Source organism: Leptodactylus fuscus, chromosome 11 (genome assembly GCF_031893055.1).
Source record: "Leptodactylus fuscus isolate aLepFus1 chromosome 11, aLepFus1.hap2, whole genome shotgun sequence".
In the NCBI taxonomy this organism is placed as follows: domain Eukaryota; kingdom Metazoa; phylum Chordata; class Amphibia; order Anura; family Leptodactylidae; genus Leptodactylus; species Leptodactylus fuscus.
This window is the reverse complement of record NC_134275.1, coordinates 83,106,662-83,130,129: the sequence shown is the minus strand read 5'-3', so window position 1 is coordinate 83,130,129 and position 23,468 is coordinate 83,106,662. Positions and strand designations below refer to the sequence as shown.

Genomic DNA, 23,468 nt, shown 5'->3' with positions numbered 1-23,468 from the left:
TGGCCGTTTGGATTATAGGGGTGCTCTTATGTCAGTGTCTGAGCAGCTTCTGTGTTACAAAGGGCTGAATGGATGTTGCTGAAATGTGCCAAAGTTCGATCAGCCTGCTCCTGCGTCTCGGCTCTGCTACATCGCTGTTTATGCGTAGGATACCCAGCTGTATGTACATGTTTGCATATGGAGAGCCTACAGAGGTGTGCTACAGCGCAGCGTAAGCTCTGCTACATCTGGCAATTATGATTACAGGGGTTTTGTTATGTGACTGTCTGAGCAGCTTCTGTGTTACAAAGGGCTGAATGTTGCTGAAATGTGCCAAAGTTCTCCCCCCTCCCCCATCAGACACAGAACAACACATTCCCTGTCCTACTCGCTAAAATTCTACACCCAATATACTCCTCTTGCCCACACACATCCTGCATGTTCTGTAGTCTCCTGATCTTCCATGAGACTCCATTTTCTTAAGCTTTCACACTGTCCAGCTTTATCCTATATAGCTCCGCCCACAAAATAGCATGTAGCCCTGCCCACTGCCTAGCATGATCCTATCCTAGAATGGCTCAAGGACCTGAGATGATGTCATCACAGGTCCTTTAGTGTTGTGTGAACTTAAATTCCCTTCACTGCAGTAGTATAGTGACGTCATTTACCGGGATAAAAAGTAGCCTATGTTTTAATCGGGGTTCCTATCTATGTATATGGCAAATTTCATGCAAATCCGTTCAGCCGTTTTTGCTTGATTGAGGAACAAATATCCAACCCTTCAAACATCCAAACACACAAATTAGTAGGATGTAGCATCTTGTATATTCCTTGTCTTTTCTTCTAGCACTGCTTGTAACTACATGACGGTTCTCATCATCTATTGGTAAGTTACTATGTTCCCTCATTGCTCTATTGATACATGCTTCATATTATTACGTATGTGACTACCCGGCTGTTACACCATTTGCCCCTACTGTAAGTCCTGGGAGCACCAAGGACCAGGAGAGGCGGCAGCTGTCGTAGGCAAAGTCCTTTTTGGGCATCTAGTGTCCAGTCCGCAATCATAGAAATAATGGTTTCCTAACTAATGAGCCTGAAGAGAGAGTGTCTGGAGAAACATCTCCCATGTCACCAGAAATAACCAGGAGATCAGAAGTCATGATAAAATGTTTTATTGTAACATAAAGTTTTTAAAAAAAAATCATAAGAAATCTAATAATCCACCAATTTAATAATTAAAAATAAATAATTATAAATTAAATTATTAAATAATGCAAAAATATAAATGAGCAAATATATAATAAAATAAGATATAGAAATACAAATAAATATTCAAAAATATTAAATAAATATTAATAAAATATATATAAAAATTAAATATTCCTTGAAAGGTTCTTGCTGTTCGCTAAAGGATAAGATGAAGCTGTGCTTAGATGTTGTAGATCGCCCTTTAGACTTGTAGGTTTTCCTTGAAGTTTCTTTGTAGTTACTGGCCATGAGCCCAACACCCAACGTCTTCCACCAATAACTGGATGAGGCCGAGTATCACGGCGTCCTGGAGACATTGTGGAGATTCCTATAAATATGGATAAAAAATTTCTTTAGAAATTGTCATGGACTCCTCCCGTGGTAGTCAAGATTCTCATTTTGGCTATTTAGATAAAGCCGACCCCAGCTCTAGGTGAACCTCTGCGGGGCGCAGTCACTTTGGGGGTCTCTACCTCCTCCATCCTCTCATCGCCATTGACTCCCTAAGCTCACTGAGCTTCTTGCATAGGCACAACTTTACTTAGCCCTGACCTCAGCCTTGATGTCGTTATTGATTTGCACAATAGACCCTCGTAAATTAGACTAAACCCATAAGTTTAGTATGATGAAATTGGACTAGTTTTCTTGGCGCCTCAGTTAGTCATTGGGGTTCACTGGTGTCTATGTATAACGACTGTAACAGCGGTCTGGCTCTACGTCACTCGGGTCCACCACCGGACCTAAAGGACGCAGAGCACAATTTTTGTGTGAAACTAGAGAAGCTTTCAACAGTGTCCCCCGTTTCCTCATGGCTATACAGATTTAAGGGGTGGTCTGAGACCTAAAGGTAGTGGACATTGATGACCTATCTACAGAACCAAAACTCGGACCCCACACCGATCAGCTGATTCAGCTGCCAGAAGTTGTTTCTATTGTATACAGCCAGAAACAGTTCTCCTATTGAAGTGAATGGGAGCAGAGCTGATGTTCCCTGACACCACTACAGTGTAGGTCTTTGTACGCTTTATACAGCTTCTAGCTTGGGTGTCGGACCCCCATCAGTATTCATTATCCTTGGGTCTCAGACAACTTTTAAGATCTTGAAGTCTCTCCTGATATTATTTATTCTTTAGACCCTTAACTATTTTTGTAGCCCACCTTGGCGACCCTTCTATTTTTCTTCCTTTTTATAGGTGGGTTCTCCATAACAGTATTCCAGATGTGATCTCACCAGCACTCTATAAGTGGGATCACATTCTCTTGCCACTGATAATATCCCTAATTATATAGTGAGCATCCTACTGGTTATACCTCTAACTATACCACTGAGCATCCTACTGGTTATACCTCTAGCTATACAGCCGAGCATCCTACTGGTTATACCTCTAGCTATACAGCTGAGAATCCTACTAGTTATACCTCTAGCTATACAGCTGAGCATCCTACTGGTTATACCTCTAGCTATACAGCCGAGAATCCTACTGGTTATATACTTCTAGCTATGCAGCTGAGTATCCTACTCGTTATATCTCTTAACTATACAACTGAGCACCCTACTGGTTATATCTCTAGCTATGCAGTCAAGTATCCTACTGATTATATCTTTAGCTATATAGCTGAGCACTCTACTGGTTATATCTATAGTAGAGTTGAACGATCAGGATCAGAAAAAAACGGATTCTGATCGCCGATCGAGTAAATTTCGCGATCGGAATTCCGACCCCATCTTTTCCAGCGGGATCGAGATCGGAGTTTGTCTCAAGATCGGCTCAACCCCAAAAGTGACTTTTCCCATAGAGAAGCATTGACTAGGGTTGAGGATCAGGATCGTAAAAGATCGGATTCCGATCGGTGATTGAGCAAATTTCGGGATCGAGATCAGCTGGAAAATGATCAGAAATCAGATTTTAAAATCGATCTTGAAATCTCAAGATCGACTCAACCCTAATCTCTAGGTATACAGCCAAGCATCCTACTGGTTATATATCTAGCTATACAGCTGAACATCCTACTAGTTATATCTTTACAGCCAAGCATCCTATTGTTCTACCTCTAGCTATACAGCACAGTATCCTACTGGTTATACCTCTAGTTATATAACTAAGCATCCTACTGGTTATACCTCTAGCTATACAGCCAAGCATCCTACTGGTTATACCTCTCGTTATATAACTAAGCATCCTACTGGTTATACCTCTAGCTATATAGCCCAGTGTCCTACTGGTTATACCTCTAGCTATACAGCCAAGCATCCAACTTGTTATACCTCTAGCTATACAGCCAAGAATCCTACTGGTTATATCTTTACAGCCAAGCATCCTGTTGTTTATACATCTAGCTATACAGACAGTTTTACTTAGACTCTAGGAGTCCATCTGGCTCTCCACTAGTCATATGTGGAGTCATGTCATTCCCACATTTTTTCACCTTTGTCTTTCCCTAGAGGATTACGTATTCTTGCTATTATTCGGTCTTATCTTTAAGTTTCTTAATCAAAAATAGTGAAGAGAACATCCATATTACTGGTGTAAGACACTTACCTCATCCATAAACTTCTGGAGATGGTGCAGCCATGGCTTCAGGTGCTCAGAAGGAGTCTCGATGAATCCTGAAGACTCTTTCTGCAGGACAGAAGATGATGATGATGATTGATGGGTCAATATGACTTATACTATACTAATACCTACAGCCAAAGTAGAACACACAAAAATAGGTCTTATAATCACCGTGCAAACTTACACAGATCATAAGGTCATCTCTCAGTCGAAGGAAGACCATGAGTGACCGAGATCCAGAATCTAAAGCACCAGATGCGGACATGTTTTCCAGAACATCAACTGTTATAGACACTCGATTCCAGGTCAACAGCAGACGGTCACTGGGCTGAAAGTGGGAAAAATTCAGAAGATTAGAGATTCGTGTTTTCTCTTGGCTGGACTGGGGTAGGAAGGGAGTTATAGAGGTCACTATGGACTTACTTCCAGGTCACATACAGACTGCTTGTGTCTCATCATCATGCTGTAACATCTGATGGCATTGGAGGACATCATGGTCTCCTGTGGGAGGGTTAGAGGTTTATGTGACATTATGTGTATGTATAATAAGTCGAGTATAGAATAATTGATAATATTTTATATCTGTAGAGCCAAATGTCAGGAACCACCAATGGACACTTCATCTCCTACAATATTGCAAGCATTGGATTTTCATTGGTTATTGTACCATTCCACCATTCTACCACCATGAAATCCACCATATAGTTAAGAAGGTGAGATGACTCTCCTGCTGATATATTGTGGCTCCTAGTCATGAATGAGACCCCTCTCTGTATAACACCATCCCCCTCCTTACTTGCTCATTCTGCAGTTTTTTGATCACGGTGATGTCATCGGCAGATACTTTCTTATATTTGGACATGGTGCAGCGTCTCCGGTGTGGACGTCCGGTCACGGCCACCAGTAGAATACAGAAGACCACCAGTCTGATGTCCATGGCCGGAGTTTTGGTGCCGATCTGGAAACTTTCTTCTTTTCCTATGAACCTGTGTATAAGATATTAATCCATAGACCGGGATTATTGTCCATAAATTCATCATGTCAATGTCCACAGCTCTGATATTCTGTATATACAGCCAGTAGAAGATGCTCACCTGCCCGGGGCTCTTGTGTCTCTCGGCTGCTGCTCTTAGCAATGTTTCAAGTCTTCTCATGTTTCTTCTTTTATACTTCAGACTGTAAAAGAAAGATTCCTCCATTTCCATGATGTGGAGATATCTTCTCTCTATGTTCAGAAAATAAGAGACAGCAGCCGAGGAAACTTCTTACAACATTCAGTTTCTTTACAGGTGAGGAGACGTCAGGTAGATGGGAGGAGACTCGGGCACTACTACAATCTCAAGGTTCCTCCTGTCACCTGTAGTAGTGCTGGAGTCTCCTCCCATCTACCTGACGTCTCCTTCTCACCTGTAAAGAAACTGAATGTTATAAGAAGTTTCCTCGGCTGCTGTCTCTTATTTTCTGAACATACAGAGAAGATATCTCCACATCATGGAAATGGAGGAATTTTTCTTCTGGACTTGGAACTATAAAAGGAGAAACATGGGAAGACTTGAGACATTGCTGAGAGCAGCAGCCAAGAGCCACAAGAGCCCCGGGCAGGTGAGCATCTTCTACTGGCTGTAGATACAGAATATCAGAGCTGTGGACATTGACATGATGGCTTTATGGACAATAATCCGGGTCTATGTATTAATATCTTATACACAGGTTCATAGGAAGAGAAGAAAGTCTCCAGATCGGCACCAATACTCCGGCCATGGACATCAGACTGGTGGTCTTCTGTATTCTACTTGTGGCCGTGACCGGACATCCACACCGGAGACGCTGCCCCATGTCCAGATATAAGAAAGTATCTACCGATGACATCACCGTCATCAAAAAACTGCAGAATGAGCAAGTAAGGAGGGGGATGGTGTTATACTGAGAGGGGTCTCATATACAGCTATGGGGGGGATGGTGTTATACGGAGAGGGGTCTCATTCATGACTATGGGGGTGTCTAAAGTCAGGAACCACACAAGAGTTTCTAAGACAAATAATTTCATAATTTTATTATATTATATATATTATATAGGGAGGTTTTCAATATGGTGGGCTGGTAGAGTAACTATCTCTACATGGTTCCTGACTTTGACCCCACCTTGTATAATAGACATCATATACTGAATATATAATACACATTACATGATATAAAGCTCCAACAAGTCCTGCTCTAACCCCCCACAGGAGAAGAACATGTCCTCCAACGCCATCACATGCTACAGCCGAATGATGAAGAACAAGCCGTCTGTCTGTGACCTGAAGGTAAGTCCTATCTACCAGATTCTTCACTTCCACCAATTGTTTGCAAAGTATCATCGTAAATGAATCTCATTTCAAAATGTTAATCTTTCCAACATCTTCTCTTCTACAGTCCAATGACCGTCTGATTCTGACCTTGGAGCGAGTTACAATAACTACAGAAGTTCTGGCAAATCTGTCCATGTCTGATGTGCCGGACCCTGTATCACAGTCATACATGATGTTCCTCAGAATCAGAGATGATCTTCTCATCTGTGTAAGTCCATGTGGTCCTTGTGGTCATTGTTTTCCTGGTTCATGCTTTGATGTTGGTGTCGGTGATGATCTGGACATATTGACCCATAACATCATCTTATATTTCTCATCTTCAGAGAGGATCACCTGGACACAGTGAGACGCCTTCTGAGCAGCTGAAGCCATGGCTGAATCATCTCAAGACATTTGTGGAAGAGGTAAGTGTCCTACAGATGTGACATGCACCAAGAGCATCCTGTCCTCTATGGTGGAGCAGATAAATGACCCTGGACATGTAGAGCAGATGAGGATCTTCTGATAACAGAAGATGATCTGAACTTTATGGAAAATCCACAATGAAGAAAGAACATAGATGTTAGATAGAGAAGATGACAAGAAGAAGGAAATGTGTTTAATGGCAAGTCCACAACATACATAATAAAGACTTGACCTGTTATTTTGTAGGCATCTCCACAATGTCTCCAGGACGCCGTGTTACTCGGCTTCATCCCATTACTGGTGGAAGATGTTGGATGTTGGGCTCATGGAAAGTAACTGCAATGAAGTCTCAAGGAGCATCCATAAGTCTATGGGACGTTCTTCGAAACTTAATTTATGGAATATTTTCATGAACATCACGAAATCCTGGTCATTATGAAGAACTGAGAAGATGATCTTTAGTAATCTACAGTCACCTGTCATAGACAAGAACATAATCCCAATGTGAACGTTCCATAATATAGAGAAAGAATGTAAAGATTTTTTAAATTTTTATTCAGTTTTTTATTATATTTATAATAATGTTATTATATTTATTGTCATTCTGGTGAATTCTAGATGCAAAGATTTCATAAAATAAAATGATATTGGACAATGAATCTGGTAATGGATTTTATTGGATTTATTGGTGTCCATAACTTCACTGCATATAATAATCAGCCTGCGGCGCTATTTCTTCTGGCCACCACCATAGTGGGAGGTGACGTCACCAGTGATGCTTCTGGATCTAAGGATTCCTAAGCTGTGAGAATGTGTTGTCAAGACCAAATCCAAGACCAGTAATGGGGTCTCTGTGTAGCATCAAGGTGGAGATGATAAGCCAAGACCGTGGTAAATCAAATTTGGGTACAATGGCCTTGTTGTCTCACGTTTTCCATCACCACGGGTGCTATGAACCTACTGTTGGGCGTGAATGCCTCTCTATAGTACAACCTTCTGCTTTGGGTCCACATACCCAGGATACCATGCTTACAAAAGAGATAAAAGGCAAGGAAAAGACCAATAACAATGAAGATCTTATTCCCAGCTCCGTATTGGGATGAGCAGATCGCTCTCTTGATGGTGAATCTTGGCTCCATTCCTGACAATGCTACTACTGTATTAGTATTACTGCCGCCAATTCATGACTATTCTGGGACCAAAACCTCCTGCAACAAAGCCCTAAACCCCCTTCTGGAAGACGATGGAAGAATGACTAGAGGATCCTTTAGACTAGAACTCCAATCTAGTCAGTGTTGAATGAATTCTGACAGAGGACAAATCCCTGGATGTCAATAGGCAATGGATTCCAAATCTCATGTGTACCTCCAGTTTGTAGGAGTTCTGTTACAGAGAACAGATCTTAGAACTCATTGTACCACCTAACCGGTTTTTCTTTGGGCCACTCCCAAGGGCGATATCTAAGTAGCCTCCAGAGTTTTCACCCGTTAACCCCATGTATGAGAATCTGGTCTTCACCATGGGGAGGCTACCAGGTTGCTACCTCACAAAGTGGTCCTGAGGTAGGTGGCAGCTGATGCAAAGGCCAGAGAGACACCGGCACGAAGCACCAGAGGGTCAGATGAAAGCGTGGTCAAGTCTAATCCACGGGGCAGGTGGTGGAGAAGCAGGGCCGAGAACAAGGTCAAGATATGGATAAACTGCGAGACAAGAATGGTAACAGAGGTGGAGTCAGGAATCAAGCTGAGGTCACAAAACAGGAACTGGAGATCCAAGAACCTTGTTCCTCAGGCTTGGTGTAAAGGGCTGAGCCGGTTAAATTAGGCATGAGCTGCTTGGGATTGGCTGGACAGGGCACAGGTGGATTTCTTAATCCCTTGCTGAGAGGGAGGACGGACCCACCCTATTGGGTGCACCAGGGGCAGAAGAAGGAGCAAATACACAGCAGCCTGGAGAGTCCGAAACCGCACAGAGTAAACTAGAGGTAAGCCGGTAGATGAGCATGTTGGGTGAGATGATACACTGGCGAGTGCAGAGCTCCGGTGTTGAAAGTTCATTTGGCTTCGACCTTTATTAAACTTCCTACTGCTGGATGAGAGGACCGGTATGTAGTATGTATGGAGGTGGGGGACACATGTCTGGTGTTATCTCTCTCCATACGTATTATTGGTTCCTCCAGAGTGGGTTCCCATACATGAGATATCACATCCTAATGCATTTCTGCAACAATCCAATATCTCCTGTCTGATGAAGGGTTTTACCCTAAATGTTCCCCTATTGTATACACCTAATAATGTCCTGTGTGATGGGACTTGTATAACCCATGTGAAACAAAAGCAAACCACATACAGATCACTCCTTGAAGTGTCGTCTTAATTCTTCTACATTGTCTTCCTGATTTTCTATCCTGACGGATCCTCATCCTGATCTTGACCTCGGTCTTGACACTCACTTTGCCTTTCCCTTGAGAATCTTCATCTGGTCTCTGCTTTCCCACTTCTGGCTCTGACACTTGCCTCTGTTCCTGACTATTCTCCTGTCTGATAAAATTTATCATTGCCAAATTTAGACTCAACAAAGTTCATTGGAAAATTTCAATACTTTTGAATAATTGACAAATTTATTTCAACATGTTTTAAGATTTTAAAAAAGTTTATAAAAAAAAATCCTAAAATTTGCCCATAAGCAATAAATAAAACAAAATGCAATAATAATAATTAAGATGAAAATATAAAATAGAAATAAATTATATAAATACATAAAATATAAATACAGAATATCATATAGTCAAGAATTAAGAAAAAAATTAAACTCCTTAATTTTCAAAACCAGAAAACTTGATAATTATGATAAAGTTCTAGGGCATTTCTCATCCTCATTGTCCTCTTTATTCTCCATAGACTGAGGTTTCAGATCCATGGATGGTGAGTTTCTTCTATTTCATGATCATGGCTTAAAGGTGACCTCAGTCATAGAAATGGGATCCATTGGCTTGTGATGTCCACGGAAGATGTTCTAAAAATTTTCATTCTTCAGTTGATCTGGAAATTGAAGATCAAGACTTGTGGATCTTCTTTGAAACTTCTTTGTAATTATTTCCCATGAGCCCAACACCCAACGTCTTCCACCAGTAATGGGATGAGGCCGAGTAACACGGCGTCCTGGAGACATTGTGGAGATGCCTACAAAATAACAGGTCAAGTCTTTATGGTGCATGTTGTAGACCCACCATTAAAAACAAATTTTCCTTGTCTTCATGTCATCTCCTCTATGTTCTTCTTCTGGCTTTCCCATGATATCTAGATTATTGTATAGTGGGAACCTCTCTACCAGTAGATCCTCATCTACTCTCCTGGGTCATCTATTTGATCCAATATGGAGGACAGGACGCTCTCAGTGCATGTCACATCTGTAGGTCAATGTAGGACACTTACCTCTTCCACAAATGTCTTGAGATGTTTCAGCCATGGCTTCAGCTGCTCAGAAGGCGTCTCACTGTGTCCTGGTCCTCTCTGAAGATGAGAAGTATAAGATGATATTATGGGTCAATATGTCTAGACCAGCATCAAAATATCAAAGCATGAACCAGTCAAATAATGACCACAAGGACCACATGGACTTACACAGATCAGAAGATCATCTCTGATTTTGAGGAACATCATGTATGACTGTGATACAGGGTCCGGCACATCAGACGTGGACAGATTAGTCAGAACTTCTGTAGTTATTGTAACTCGCTCCAAGGGCAGAATCAGACGGTCATTGGACTGTAGAAGAGAAGATGTTAGAAAGATGAAATTGTTTAGATGATATTTTGCAAACAATTGGTGAAAGTGAAGAGCCGGGCAGATATGAACTCACCTTCAGGTCACATACAGACGGCTTGTTCTTCATCATTCTGCTGTAGCATGTGATGGCGTTGGAGGACATGTTCTTCTCCTGTGGGGGGTTAGAGAAGGACTTGTTGGAGCTTTATATCATGTAATGTGTATTATATGTTCAGTACATGATGTCTATTATACAGGGTGGGGGCAAAGTCAGGAACCATGTAAAGATTTTGTTCAATTTTGTCATGTAGTAGGACATACGTATCATCATGGTTACTCTACCATCCCACCATCTTGAAATCTGCCGTGTAATGCAGTAGTGATGACTTGTCTTACAGATATATTGTGGTTCCTGAATTTAGACCCCCCCTCCATAGCTGTATATGAGACCCCTCTCCGTATAACACCACCCCCCTCCATAGCTGTATATGAGACCCCGCTCAGTATAACACCACCCCCCTCCATAGCTGTATATGAGACCCCTTTCAGTATAACACCATCCCCCTCCTTACTTGCTCATTCTGCAGTTTTTTGATCACGGTGATGTCATCGGTAGATACTTTCTTATATCTGGACATGGGGCAGCGTCTCCGGTGTGGGTGTCCGGTCGCGGCCACCAGTAGAATACTGAAGACCACCAGTCTGATGTCCATGGCCGGAGTTTTGGTGCCGATCTGGAGACTTTCTTCTCTTCCTATGAACCTGTGTATAAGATATTAATACATAGACCCGGATTATTGTCCATAAATCCATCATGTCAATGTCCACAGCTCTGATTATTCTGTATATACAGCCAGTAGAAGATGCTCACCTGCCCGGGGCTCTTGTGTCTCTCCGCTGCTGCTCTCAGTAATGTCTCAAGTCTTCCCATGTTTCTCCTTTTATATTCCAAGTTGCAGAAGAAACATTCCTCCATTTTCATGATGTGGAGAGATCTTCTCTCTACGATCTGAATGCAAGTGACAGGAGACGTGGGAAGTTCTTACAGCTTTCAGTTTCCTTACTATACAGGTGAGAAGGAGACGTCAGGTAGATGGGAGGAGACTCCGGCACTACTACAGGTGACAGGAGGAACCTTGAGATTGCAGTAGTGCCCGAGTCTCCTCCCATCTACCTGATGTCTCCTTCTCACCTGTATAGTAAGGACACTGAATGTTGTAAGAAGTTTCCTCGGCTGCTGCCTCTTATTTTCTGAACATAGAGAGAATTCTAGATGCAAAGATTTCATAAGATAAAATGATATTGGACAATGAATCTGGTGATGTATTTTATTGGATATATTGGTGTCCATAACTTCACTGCATATAATAATCAGCCCGCGGCGCTATTTCTTTTGGCCACCACCATAGTGGGAGGTGAAGTCACCAGCGATTCTTCTGGATCTAAGGATTCCTAAGCTGTGAGAATGTGTTGTGAAGACCAAATTCAAGGCCAGTAATGGGGTCTCTGTGTAGCATCAAGCTGGAGATGATAAGCCAAGACCGTGGTAAATCACATTTGGGCACAATAGCCTTGTTGTCGCACGTTTTCCATCACCACGGGTGCTATGAACCTACTGTTGGGCGTGAATGCCTCTCTAAAGTACAACCTTCTGCTTTGGGTCCACATACCCAGGATACCATGCTTACAAAAGAGATAAAAGGCAAGGAAAAGACCAATAACAATGAAGATCTTATTCACATCGCCCAGTTCCAGCTTTGTATTCAGATGAGCAGATCGCTCTCTTGATGGTGAATCTTGGCTCCATTCCCGACGATGCTACTACTGTATTAGTACTACTGCCACCAATTCATCGACTATTCTGGGACCAAGACCTCCTGCAGCAAAGCCCTAAACCCCCTTCTGAAAGGCGATGGAAAAATTACTGGAGGATCCCTTAGACTAGAACTCCAATCTAGTCAATACCAAATGAATTCGGACATAGAGGAAAATTCCCTGGATGTCAATACGCAATGGATTCCAAAATTCATGCCTACCTCCAGTTTGTAGGAGTTCTGTAACAGAGAACGGATCGTTTGACTCATGTGCCACCTAACCAGTTTTCCTTTGGGCCACTCCCAAGGGCGATATCTAAGTAGCCTCCACGGTTTTCAACCTTTAATCCCACGTATGAGAATCTGGTCTTCACCATGGGGAGGCTACCAGGTTGCTATCTACCAAAATGCTCATGGTGTAGGTGGCAGCTTATGCAAGGGCCAGAGAGACACCGGCACGAAGCACCAGAGGGTCAGATGAAAGTGTGGTCAAGTCCAATCCACACGTCAGGGGCAGGTGGTGGAGAAGCAGGGCCAAGAAAAAGGCCAAGGTCAAGACATGGATAAACATCGAGACAAAAATGGTAACAAAAGTGGAGTCAGGAATCAAGCTGAGGTCACAAAACAGGAACTGGAGATCCAAGAACCTTGTTCCTCAGGCTTGGTGTAAAGGGCTGAGTCGGTCAAAATAGGCATGAGCTGCTTGGGATTGGCTGGACAGGGCAGACAGGTGGATTTCTTAATCCCTTGCTGAGAGGGAGGACGGACCCACCCTATTGGGTGCACCAGGGGCAGAAGAAGGAGCAAATACACAGCAGCCTGGAGAGTCCAAAACCGCACAGAGTAAACTTAGAGGTAAGCCGGTAGATGAGCATGTTGGGTGAGATGATACACTGGCGAGTGCAGAGCTCCGGTGCTGAAAGTTCATTTGGCTTCGACCTTTATTAAACTTCCTACTGCTGGATGAGAGGACCGGTATGTAGTATGTATGGAGGTGGGGGACACATGTCTGGTGTTATCTCCCTCCACACGTATTATTGGTTCCTCCAGAGTGGGTTCCCATACATGAGATATCACATCCTAGTGCATTTCTGCAACAATCCAATATCTCCTGTCTGATGAAGGGATTTACCCTAAATGTTCCCCTATTGTATACACCTAATAATGTCCTGTGTGATGGGACTTGTATAACCCATGTGAAACAAAAGCAAACCACATACAGATCACTCCTTGGTGTGTTGTCCCAATTCTTCTACATTGTCTTCCTGATTTTCTATCCTGACGGATCCTCATCCTGATCTTGACCTCGGTCTTGACACTATCTTTGCCTTGACCTTGAGAATCTTCATCTGATCTCTGTCTTTCTACTTCTGGCTCTGACACTTGCCTCTGTTCCTGACTATTCTCCGAATAAAATGTATCATTGCCAAATTTAGATTCAACAAAGTTCATTGGAAAATTTCAATACTTTTAAATAATTGACAAATTTATTTCAACATGTTTTAAAATTTAAAAAAAAGTTTATAAAAGATCCAAAAATTTGCCCATAAGCAATAAATAAAACAAAATACAATAATAATAATTAAGCTGAAAATATAAAATAGAAATAAATTATATAAATACATAAAATATAAATAAAAAATATACATTTTTCTTTAGGGATATTCCACAATGGAACCAACTTCATTTTAAAAACAAATGTAGAAAAATTGATAATCATGATAAAATTCTAGAGTATTTCCCAATTGTTCTCCATACACTGAGGTTTCAGATCTATGGATGGGGAATTTCTTCTACTTTTCATAAAGTGACTTTTGATGTCCATGGAAGATGTTCCAAAAATTAAAATTCTTCAGTTGATCTTGAAATTGAAGATCAAGACTTGTGGCTTTTCTTTGAACCTTCTTTGCAGTTACTTTCCATGAGCCCAACACCCAACGTCTTCCACCAGTAATGGGATGAGGCCGAGTAACACGGCGTCCTGGAGACATTGTGGAGATGCCTACAAAATAACAGGTCAAGTCGTTATTATGTATGTTGAGAATAGGATACTCTCAGTGCATGTCACACCTGTAGGTCAATGTAGGACACTTACCTCTTCCACAAAGTTCTTGAGATGGTTCAGCCACGGCTTCAGCTGCTCAGAAGGCGTCTCACTGTGTCCTGGTGATCCTCTCTGAAGATGAGAAATATAAGATGATGTTGTGGGTCAATATGTCCGGGCCAGCCCTGAAGCATCAAAGCATGGACCAGGCAAACAAGGACCACATGGACTTACACAGATCAGAAGATCATCTCTGATTCTGAGGAACATCATGAGTGACTGTGATACAGGGTCCGGCACATCAGACATGGACAGATTTGCCAGAACTTCTGTAGTTATTGTAACTCGCTCCAAGGTCAGAATCAGACGGTCATTGGACTGTAGAAGAGAAGATGTTAGAAAGATGAAATTGTTGAGGTGGGATTCACTATAGATGATATTTTGCAATCAATTGGTGAAAGTGAAGATCCGGGTAGATATGGACTCACCTTCAGGTCACATACAGACGGCTTGTTCTTCATCATTCTGCTGTAGCATTTGATGGCGTTGGAGGACATGTTCTTTTCCTGTGGGGGGTTAGAGAAGGACTTGTTGGAGCTTTATATCATGTAATGTGTATTATATGTTCAGTTCATGATGTCTATTATACAGGGTGGGGGCAAAGTCAGGAACCATGTAAAGATTTTGTTAAATTTTGTCTTGTAGTAGGACATACGTATCATCATGGTTACTCTACCATCCCACCATCTTGAAATCTGCCGTGAAATGCAGTAGTGATGACTTGTCTTAGATATATTGTGGTTCCTGACTTTAGACACCCCCTCCATAGCTGTATATAAGACCCCTCTCCGTATAACACCATCCCCCTCCATAGCTGTATATGAGACCCCTATCCGTATAACACCATCCCCTCCATAGCTGTATATGAGACCCCTCTCAGTATAACACCATCCCCCCCATAGCTGTATATAAGACCCCTCTCCGTATAACACCATCCCCCTCCTTACTTGCTCATTCTGCAGTTTTTTGATCACGGTGATGTCATCAGTAGATACTTTCTTATATCTGGACATGGGGCAGCGTCTCCGGTGTGGGTGTCCGGTCACGGCCACCAGTAGAATACAGAAGACCACCAGTGTGATGTCCATGGCCGGAGTTTTGGTGCCGATCTGGAGACTTTCTTCTCTTCCTATGAACCTGTGTATAAGATATTAATACATAGACCTGGATTATTGTCCATAAATCCATCATGTCAATGTCCACAGCTCTGATATTCTGTATATCCAGCCAGTAGAAGATGCTCACCTGCCCAGGGCTCTTGTGTCTCTCGGCTGCTGCTCTCAGCAATGTCTCAAGTCTTCCCATGTTTCTCCTTTTATATTCCAAGTTGCAGAAGAAAAATTCCTCCATTTTCATGATGTGGAGATATCTTCTCTCTACGATCTGAATGCAAGTGACAGGAGACGTGGGAAGTTCTTACAGCTTTCAGTTTCCTTACTATACAGGTGAGAAGGAGACGTCAGGTAGATGGGAGGAGACTGCGGCACTACTACAGGTGACAGGAGGGATCTTGAGATTGTAGTAGTGCCCGAGTCTCCTCCCATCTACCTGACGTCTCCTTCTCACCTGTATAGTAAGGAAACTGAATGCTGTAAGAAGTTTCCTCGGCTGCTGTCTCTTATTTTCTGAACATACAGAGAAGATATCTCCACATCATGGAAATGGAGGAATTTTTCTTCTGGACTTGGAAATATAAAAGAAGAAACATGACAAGACTTGAGACATTGCTGAGAGCAGCAGCTGAGAGACACAAGAGCCCCGGGCAGGTGAGCATCTTCTACTGGCTGTAGATACAGAATATCAGAGCTGTGGACATTGACATGATGGATTTATGGACAATAATCCAGGTCTATGTATTAATATCTTATACACAGGTTCATAGGAAGAGAAGAAAGTCTCCAGATCGGCACCAAAACTCCGGCCATGGACATCAGACTGGTGGTCTTCTGTATTCTACTGGTGGCCGTGACCGGACATCCACACCGGAGACGCTGCCCCATGTCCAGATATAAGAAAGTATCTACCGATGACATCACCGTGATCAAAAAACTGCAGAATGAGCAAGTAAGGAGGGGGATGGTGTTATACGGAGAGGGGTCTCATATACAGATATGGAGGGGGATGGTGTTATACGGAGAGGGGTCTCATATACAGCTATGGAGGGGGGTCTAAAGTCAGGAACCACAATATATCTAAGACAAGTCATCACTACTGCATTACACGGCAGATTTCAAGATGGTGGGATGGTAGAGTAACCATGATGATACGTATGTCCAACTACATGACAGGGTTGAACAAAATCTTTACTTGGTTCCTGACTTTGACCCCACCCTGTATAATAGACATCATATACTGAAGATATAATTCACATTACATGATATAAAGCTCCAACAAGTCCTGCTCTAACCCCCCACAGGAGAAGAACATGTCCTCCAAAGCCATCACATGCTACAGCCGAATGATGAAGAACAAGCCGTCTATATGTGACCTGAAGGTGAGTTCATATCTACCCGGATCTTAACTTTCACCAATTGTTAGCAAAACATCATCTAAAGTGAATCCCACCTCCTCAATTTCATCTTTGTAACATCTTCTCTTCTACAGTCCAATGACCGTCTGATTCTGACCTTGGAGCGAGTTACAATAACTACAGAAGTTCTGGCAAATCTGTCCACGTCTGATGTGCCGGACCCTGTATCACAGTCATACATGATGTTCCTCAGAATCAGAGATGATCTTCTCATCTGTGTAAGTCCATGTGGTCCTTGTGGTCATTGTTTTCCTGGTTCATGCTTTGATGTTGGTGTCGGTGATGTTCTGGACATATTGATCCATAACATCATCTTATATTTCTCATCTTCAGAGAGGATCACCTGGACACAGTGAGACGCCTTCTGAGCAGCTGAAGCCATGGCTGAAACATCTCAAGACATTTGTGGAAGAGGTGAGTGTCCTACATTGACCTACAGAAGTGACATGCACCAAGAGCATCCTGTCCTCTATGGTGGAGCAGATAAATGACCCTGGACATGTAGAGCAGATGAGGATCTTCTGATAACAGAAGATGATCTGAACTTTATGGAAAATCCACAATGAAGAAAGAACATAGATGTTAGATAGAGAAGATGACAAGAAGAAGGAAATGTGTTTAATGGCGAGTCCACAACATACGTAATAAAGACTTGACCTGTTATTTTGTAGGCATCTCCACAATGTCTCCAGGACGCCGTGTTACTCGGCCTCATCCCATTACTGGTGGAAGATGTTGGATGTTGGGCTCATGGAAAGTAACTGCAATGAAGTCTCAAGGAGCATCCATAAGTCTATGGGACGTTCTTCGAAACTTAATTTATGGAATATTTTCATGAACATCACGAAATCCTGGTCATTATGAAGAACTGAGAAGATGATCTTTAGTAATCTACAGTCACCTGTCATAGACAAGAACATAATCCCAATGTGAACGTTCCATAATATAGAGAAAGAATGTAAAGATTTTTTAAATTTTTATTTATTCAGTTTTTTATTATATTTATAATAATGTTATTATATTTATTGTCATTCTGGTGAATTCTAGATGCAAAGATTTCATAAAATAAAATGATATTGGACAATGAATCTGGTGATGGATTTTATTGGATTTATTGGTGTCCATAACTTCACTGCATATAATAATCAGCCTGCGGCGCTATTTCTTCTGGCCACCACCATAGTGGGAGGTGACGTCACCAGTGATGCTTCTGGATCTAAGGATTCCTAAGCTGTGAGAATGTGTTGTCAAGACCAAATCCAAGACCAGTAATGGGGTCTCTGTGTAGCATCAGGGTGGAGATGATAAGCCAAGACCGTGGTAAATCACATTTGGGTACAATGGCCTTGTTGTCTCACGTTTTCCATCACCACGGGTGCTATGAACCTACTGTTGGGCGTGAATGCCTCTCTATAGTACAACCTTCTGCTTTGGGTCCACATACCCAGGATACCATGCTTACAAAAGAGATAAAAGGCAAGGAAAAGACCAATAACAATGAAGATCTTATTCCCAGCTCCGTATTGGGATGAGCAGATCGCTCTCTTGATGGTGAATCTTGGCTCCATTCCTGACAATGCTACTACTGTATTAGTATTACTGCCGCCAATTCATGACTATTCTGGGACCAAAACTTCCTGCAACAAAGCCCTAAACCCCCTTCTGGAAGACGATGGAAGAATGACTAGAGGATCCTTTAGACTAGAACTCCAATCTAGTCAGTGTTGAATGAATTCTGACAGAGGACAAATCCCTGGATGTCAATAGGCAATGGATTCCAAATCTCATGTCTACCTCCAGTTTGTAGGAGTTCTGTAACAGAGAACAGATCTTAGGACCCATTATACCACCGGTTTTTCTTTGGGCCACTCCCAAGGGCGATATCTAAGTAACCTCCAGAGTTTTCACCCGTTAACCCCATGTATGAGAATCTGGTCTTCAACATGGGGAGGCTACCAGGTTGCTACCTCACAAAGTGGTCCTGAGGTAGGTGGCAGCTGATGCAAAGGCCAGAGAGACACCGGCACGAAGCACCAGAGGGTCAGATGAAAGCGTGGTCAAGTCCAATCCACAGGTCAGGGGCAGGTGGTGGTGAAGTAGGGCCGAGAAACAGGCCAAGGTAAGTACATGGATAAACATCGAGACAAGAATGGTAACAGAGGTGGAGTCAGGAATCAAGCTGAGGTCACAAAACAGAAACTGGAGATCCAAGAACCTTGTTCCTCAGGCTTGGTGTAAAGGGCTGAGTCGGTTAAATTAGGCATGAGCTGCTTGGGATTGGCTGGACAGGGCACAGGTGGATTTCTTAATCCCTTGCTGAGAGGGAGGACGAACCCACCCTATTGGGTGCACCAGGGGCAGAAGAAGGAGCAAATACACAGCAGCCTGGAGAGTCCGAAACCGCACAGAGTAAACTAGAGGTAAGCCGGTAGATGAGCATGTTGGGTGAGATGATACACTGGCGAGTGCAGAGCTCCGGTGCTGAAAGTTCATTTGGCTTCGACCTTTATTAAACTTCCTACTTCTGGATGAGAGGACCGGTATGTAGTATGTATGGAGGTGGGGGACACATGTCTGGTGTTATCTCCCTCCACACGTATTATTGGTTCCTCCAGAGTGTGTTCCCATACATGAGATATCACATCCTAATGCATTTCTGCAACAATCCAATATCTCCTGTCTGATGAAGGGTTTTACCCTAAATGTTCCCCTATTGTATACACCTAATAATGTCCTGTGTGATGGGACTTGTATAACCCATGTGAAACAAAAGCAAACCACATACAGATCACTCCTTGGAGTGTCGTCTCAATTCTTCTACATTGTCTTCCTGATTTTCTATCCTGACGGATCCTCATCCTGATCTTGACCTCGGTCTTGACACTCACTTTGCCTTTCCCTTGAGAATCTTCATCTGGTCTCTGCTTTCCCACTTCTGGCTCTGACACTTGCCTCTGTTCCTGACTATTCTCCTGTCTGATAAAATTTATCATTGCCAAATTTAGACTCAACAAAGTTCATTGGAAAATTTCAATACTTTTGAATAATTGACAAATTTATTTCAACATGTTTTAAGATTTTAAAAAAGTTTATAAAAAAAATCCCAAAATTTGCCCATAAGCAATAAATAAAACAAAATACAATAATAATAATTAAGCTGAAAATATAAAATAGAAATAAATTATATAAATACATAAAATATAAATAAATATAAATACAGAATATCATATAGTCAAGAATTAAGAAAAAAATTAAACTCCTTAATTTTCAAAACCAGAAAACTTGATAATTATGATAAAGTTCTAGGGCATTTCTCATCCTCATTGTCCTCTTTATTCTCCATAGACTGAGGTTTCAGATCCATGGATGGTGAGTTTCTTCTATTTCATGATCATGGCTTAAAGGTGACCTCAGTCATAGAAATGGGATCCATTGGCTTGTGATGTCCATGGAAGATGTTCTAAAAATTTTCATTCTTCAGTTGATCTGGAAATTGAAGATCAAGACTTGTGGATCTTCTTTGAAACTTCTTTGTAATTATTTCCCATGAGCCCAACACCCAACGTCTTCCACCAGTAATGGGATGAGGCCGAGTAACACGGCGTCCTGGAGACATTGTGGAGATGCCTACAAAATAACAGGTCAAGTCTTTATGGTGCATGTTGTAGACCCACCATTAAAAACAAATTTTCCTTGTTTTCATGTCATCTCCTCTATGTTCTTCTTCTGGCTTTCCCATGATATCTAGATTATTGTATAGTGGGAACCTCTCTACCAGTAGATCCTCATCTACTCTCCTGGGTCATCTATTTGATCCAATATGGAGGACAGGACGCTCTCAGTGCATGTCACATCTGTAGGTCAATGTAGGACACTTACCTCTTCCACAAATGTCTTGAGATGTTTCAGCCATGGCTTCAGCTGCTCAGAAGGCGTCTCACTGTGTCCTGGTCCTCTCTGAAGATGAGAAGTATAAGATGATATTATGGGTCAATATGTCTAGACCAGCATCAAAATATCAAAGCATGAACCAGTCAAATAATGACCACAAGGACCACATGGACTTACACAGATCAGAAGATCATCTCTGATTTTGAGGAACATCATGTATGACTGTGATACAGGGTCCGGCACATCAGACGTGGACAGATTAGTCAGAACTTCTGTAGTTATTGTAACTCGCTCCAAGGGCAGAATCAGACGGTCATTGGACTGTAGAAGAGAAGATGTTAGAAAGATGAAATTGTTTAGATGATATTTTGCAAACAATTGGTGAAAGTGAAGAGCCGGGCAGATATGGACTCACCTTCAGGTCACATACAGACGGCTTGTTCTTCATCATTCTGCTGTAGCATGTGATGGCGTTGGAGGACATGTTCTTCTCCTGTGGGGGGTTAGAGAAGGACTTGTTGGAGCTTTATATCATGTAATGTGTATTATATGTTCAGTACATGATGTCTATTATACAGGGTGGGGGCAAAGTCAGGAACCATGTAAAGATTTTGTTCAATTTTGTCATGTAGTAGGACATACGTATCATCATGGTTACTCTACCATCCCACCATCTTGAAATCTGCCGTGTAATGCAGTAGTGATGACTTGTCTTACAGATATATTGTGGTTCCTGAATTTAGACCCCCCCTCCATAGCTGTATATGAGACCCCTCTCCGTATAACACCACCCCCCTCCATAGCTGTATATGAGACCCCGCTCAGTATAACACCACCCCCCTCCATAGCTGTATATGAGACCCCTTTCAGTATAACACCATCCCCCTCCTTACTTGCTCATTCTGCAGTTTTTTGATCACGGTGATGTCATCGGTAGATACTTTCTTATATCTGGACATGGGGCAGCGTCTCCGGTGTGGGTGTCCGGTCGCGGCCACCAGTAGAATACTGAAGACCACCAGTCTGATGTCCATGGCCGGAGTTTTGGTGCCGATCTGGAGACTTTCTTCTCTTCCTATGAACCTGTGTATAAGATATTAATACATAGACCCGGATTATTGTCCATAAATCCATCATGTCAATGTCCACAGCTCTGATTATTCTGTATATACAGCCAGTAGAAGATGCTCACCTGCCCGGGGCTCTTGTGTCTCTCCGCTGCTGCTCTCAGTAATGTCTCAAGTCTTCCCATGTTTCTCCTTTTATATTCCAAGTTGCAGAAGAAACATTCCTCCATTTTCATGATGTGGAGAGATCTTCTCTCTACGATCTGAATGCAAGTGACAGGAGACGTGGGAAGTTCTTACAGCTTTCAGTTTCCTTACTATACAGGTGAGAAGGAGACGTCAGGTAGATGGGAGGAGACTCCGGCACTACTACAGGTGACAGGAGGAACCTTGAGATTGTAGTAGTGCCCGAGTCTCCTCCCATCTACCTGATGTCTCCTTCTCACCTGTATAGTAAGGACACTGAATGTTGTAAGAAGTTTCCTCGGCTGCTGCCTCTTATTTTCTGAACATAGAGAGAATTCTAGATGCAAAGATTTCATAAGATAAAATGATATTGGACAATGAATCTGGTGATGTATTTTATTGGATATATTGGTGTCCATAACTTCACTGCATATAATAATCAGCCCGCGGCGCTATTTCTTTTGGCCACCACCATAGTGGGAGGTGAAGTCACCAGCGATTCTTCTGGATCTAAGGATTCCTAAGCTGTGAGAATGTGTTGTGAAGACCAAATTCAAGGCCAGTAATGGGGTCTCTGTGTAGCATCAAGCTGGAGATGATAAGCCAAGACCGTGGTAAATCACATTTGGGCACAATAGCCTTGTTGTCGCACGTTTTCCATCACCACGGGTGCTATGAACCTACTGTTGGGCGTGAATGCCTCTCTAAAGTACAACCTTCTGCTTTGGGTCCACATACCCAGGATACCATGCTTACAAAAGAGATAAAAGGCAAGGAAAAGACCAATAACAATGAAGATCTTATTCACATCGCCCAGTTCCAGCTTTGTATTCAGATGAGCAGATCGCTCTCTTGATGGTGAATCTTGGCTCCATTCCCGACGATGCTACTACTGTATTAGTACTACTGCCACCAATTCATCGACTATTCTGGGACCAAGACCTCCTGCAGCAAAGCCCTAAACCCCCTTCTGAAAGGCGATGGAAAAATTACTGGAGGATCCCTTAGACTAGAACTCCAATCTAGTCAATACCAAATGAATTCGGACATAGAGGAAAATTCCCTGGATGTCAATACGCAATGGATTCCAAAATTCATGCCTACCTCCAGTTTGTAGGAGTTCTGTAACAGAGAACGGATCGTTTGACTCATGTGCCACCTAACCAGTTTTCCTTTGGGCCACTCCCAAGGGCGATATCTAAGTAGCCTCCACGGTTTTCAACCTTTAATCCCACGTATGAGAATCTGGTCTTCACCATGGGGAGGCTACCAGGTTGCTATCTACCAAAATGCTCATGGTGTAGGTGGCAGCTTATGCAAGGGCCAGAGAGACACCGGCACGAAGCACCAGAGGGTCAGATGAAAGTGTGGTCAAGTCCAATCCACACGTCAGGGGCAGGTGGTGGAGAAGCAGGGCCAAGAAAAAGGCCAAGGTCAAGACATGGATAAACATCGAGACAAAAATGGTAACAAAAGTGGAGTCAGGAATCAAGCTGAGGTCACAAAACAGGAACTGGAGATCCAAGAACCTTGTTCCTCAGGCTTGGTGTAAAGGGCTGAGTCGGTCA

At 42.5% G+C, this 23,468-nt stretch overlaps 6 protein-coding genes across 6 annotated transcripts; 2 read left to right on the top strand and 4 right to left on the bottom strand.

The window, feature by feature from the left end:
- Positions 1-1,468: 1,468 nt before the first annotated feature.
- LOC142185205 (interferon lambda-3-like) lies at positions 1,469-4,722 on the bottom strand. Its single transcript, XM_075260485.1, has 5 exons — positions 4,582-4,722; positions 4,209-4,286; positions 3,970-4,113; positions 3,771-3,851; positions 1,469-1,558 (listed from the first exon to the last, which is right to left on the bottom strand). Exons 1-5 carry the CDS (start codon positions 4,720-4,722, stop codon positions 1,469-1,471), a joined length of 534 nt encoding a protein of 177 aa, XP_075116586.1.
- An 822-nt stretch (positions 4,723-5,544) lies between these two features.
- On the top strand, positions 5,545-6,877 carry LOC142185204 (interferon lambda-3-like). Its single transcript, XM_075260484.1, has 5 exons — positions 5,545-5,685; positions 6,014-6,091; positions 6,201-6,344; positions 6,460-6,540; positions 6,788-6,877. Exons 1-5 carry the CDS (start codon positions 5,545-5,547, stop codon positions 6,875-6,877), a joined length of 534 nt encoding a protein of 177 aa, XP_075116585.1.
- A 2,723-nt stretch (positions 6,878-9,600) lies between these two features.
- LOC142184305 (interferon lambda-3-like) lies at positions 9,601-11,021 on the bottom strand. The gene is made up of 5 exons (XM_075259088.1): positions 10,881-11,021; positions 10,403-10,480; positions 10,165-10,308; positions 9,976-10,053; positions 9,601-9,723 (listed from the first exon to the last, which is right to left on the bottom strand). Exons 1-5 carry the CDS (start codon positions 11,019-11,021, stop codon positions 9,634-9,636), a joined length of 531 nt encoding a protein of 176 aa, XP_075115189.1. The 3' UTR covers positions 9,601-9,633.
- A 2,986-nt stretch (positions 11,022-14,007) lies between these two features.
- Positions 14,008-15,314, bottom strand: LOC142185203 (interferon lambda-3-like). The gene is made up of 5 exons (XM_075260483.1): positions 15,174-15,314; positions 14,655-14,732; positions 14,401-14,544; positions 14,218-14,298; positions 14,008-14,124 (listed from the first exon to the last, which is right to left on the bottom strand). Exons 1-5 carry the CDS (start codon positions 15,312-15,314, stop codon positions 14,035-14,037), a joined length of 534 nt encoding a protein of 177 aa, XP_075116584.1. The 3' UTR covers positions 14,008-14,034.
- Positions 15,315-16,149: 835 nt separating this feature from the next.
- Positions 16,150-17,524, top strand: LOC142184269 (interferon lambda-3-like). The gene is made up of 5 exons (XM_075259044.1): positions 16,150-16,290; positions 16,643-16,720; positions 16,831-16,974; positions 17,090-17,170; positions 17,428-17,524. Exons 1-5 carry the CDS (start codon positions 16,150-16,152, stop codon positions 17,515-17,517), a joined length of 534 nt encoding a protein of 177 aa, XP_075115145.1. The 3' UTR covers positions 17,518-17,524.
- A 2,736-nt stretch (positions 17,525-20,260) lies between these two features.
- On the bottom strand, positions 20,261-21,681 carry LOC142184306 (interferon lambda-3-like). The gene is made up of 5 exons (XM_075259089.1): positions 21,541-21,681; positions 21,063-21,140; positions 20,825-20,968; positions 20,636-20,713; positions 20,261-20,383 (listed from the first exon to the last, which is right to left on the bottom strand). Exons 1-5 carry the CDS (start codon positions 21,679-21,681, stop codon positions 20,294-20,296), a joined length of 531 nt encoding a protein of 176 aa, XP_075115190.1. The 3' UTR covers positions 20,261-20,293.
- Positions 21,682-23,468: the final 1,787 nt, after the last annotated feature.

Excerpts from the sequence above, each read along its gene's own strand:
- LOC142184305 (XM_075259088.1), bottom strand. The coding sequence starts at position 11,021 with ATGGACATCAGACTGGTGGTCTTCAGTATTCTACTGGTGGCCGCGACC. Across the intron at positions 10,054-10,164 it reads GAGATGATCTTCTGATCTGT|AGAGGACCAGGACACAGTGA; the intron begins GTAAGTCCATGT and ends TCTCATCTTCAG. Across the intron at positions 9,724-9,975 it reads TCAAGACATTTGTGGAAGAG|GCATCTCCACAATGTCTCCA; the intron begins GTAAGTGTCCTA and ends GTTATTTTGTAG.
- LOC142185205 (XM_075260485.1), bottom strand. The coding sequence starts at position 4,722 with ATGGACATCAGACTGGTGGTCTTCTGTATTCTACTGGTGGCCGTGACC. Across the intron at positions 4,287-4,581 it reads AAAAACTGCAGAATGAGCAA|GAGACCATGATGTCCTCCAA; the intron begins GTAAGGAGGGGG and ends ACCCTCCCACAG. Across the intron at positions 4,114-4,208 it reads AGTCTGTATGTGACCTGGAA|CCCAGTGACCGTCTGCTGTT; the intron begins GTAAGTCCATAG and ends TCCCACTTTCAG.
- LOC142185204 (XM_075260484.1), top strand. The coding sequence starts at position 5,545 with ATGGACATCAGACTGGTGGTCTTCTGTATTCTACTTGTGGCCGTGACC. Across the intron at positions 5,686-6,013 it reads AAAAACTGCAGAATGAGCAA|GAGAAGAACATGTCCTCCAA; the intron begins GTAAGGAGGGGG and ends AACCCCCCACAG. Across the intron at positions 6,345-6,459 it reads GAGATGATCTTCTCATCTGT|AGAGGATCACCTGGACACAG; the intron begins GTAAGTCCATGT and ends TCTCATCTTCAG.
- LOC142184306 (XM_075259089.1), bottom strand. The coding sequence starts at position 21,681 with ATGGACATCAGACTGGTGGTCTTCAGTATTCTACTGGTGGCCGCGACC. Across the intron at positions 20,714-20,824 it reads GAGATGATCTTCTGATCTGT|AGAGGACCAGGACACAGTGA; the intron begins GTAAGTCCATGT and ends TCTCATCTTCAG. Across the intron at positions 20,384-20,635 it reads TCAAGACATTTGTGGAAGAG|GCATCTCCACAATGTCTCCA; the intron begins GTAAGTGTCCTA and ends GTTATTTTGTAG.
- LOC142185203 (XM_075260483.1), bottom strand. The coding sequence starts at position 15,314 with ATGGACATCACACTGGTGGTCTTCTGTATTCTACTGGTGGCCGTGACC. Across the intron at positions 14,545-14,654 it reads CGTCTGTATGTGACCTGAAG|TCCAATGACCGTCTGATTCT; the intron begins GTGAGTCCATAT and ends TCTCTTCTACAG. Across the intron at positions 14,125-14,217 it reads TCAAGAACTTTGTGGAAGAG|GCATCTCCACAATGTCTCCA; the intron begins GTAAGTGTCCTA and ends GTTATTTTGTAG.
- LOC142184269 (XM_075259044.1), top strand. The coding sequence starts at position 16,150 with ATGGACATCAGACTGGTGGTCTTCTGTATTCTACTGGTGGCCGTGACC. Across the intron at positions 16,291-16,642 it reads AAAAACTGCAGAATGAGCAA|GAGAAGAACATGTCCTCCAA; the intron begins GTAAGGAGGGGG and ends AACCCCCCACAG. Across the intron at positions 17,171-17,427 it reads TCAAGACATTTGTGGAAGAG|GCATCTCCACAATGTCTCCA; the intron begins GTGAGTGTCCTA and ends GTTATTTTGTAG.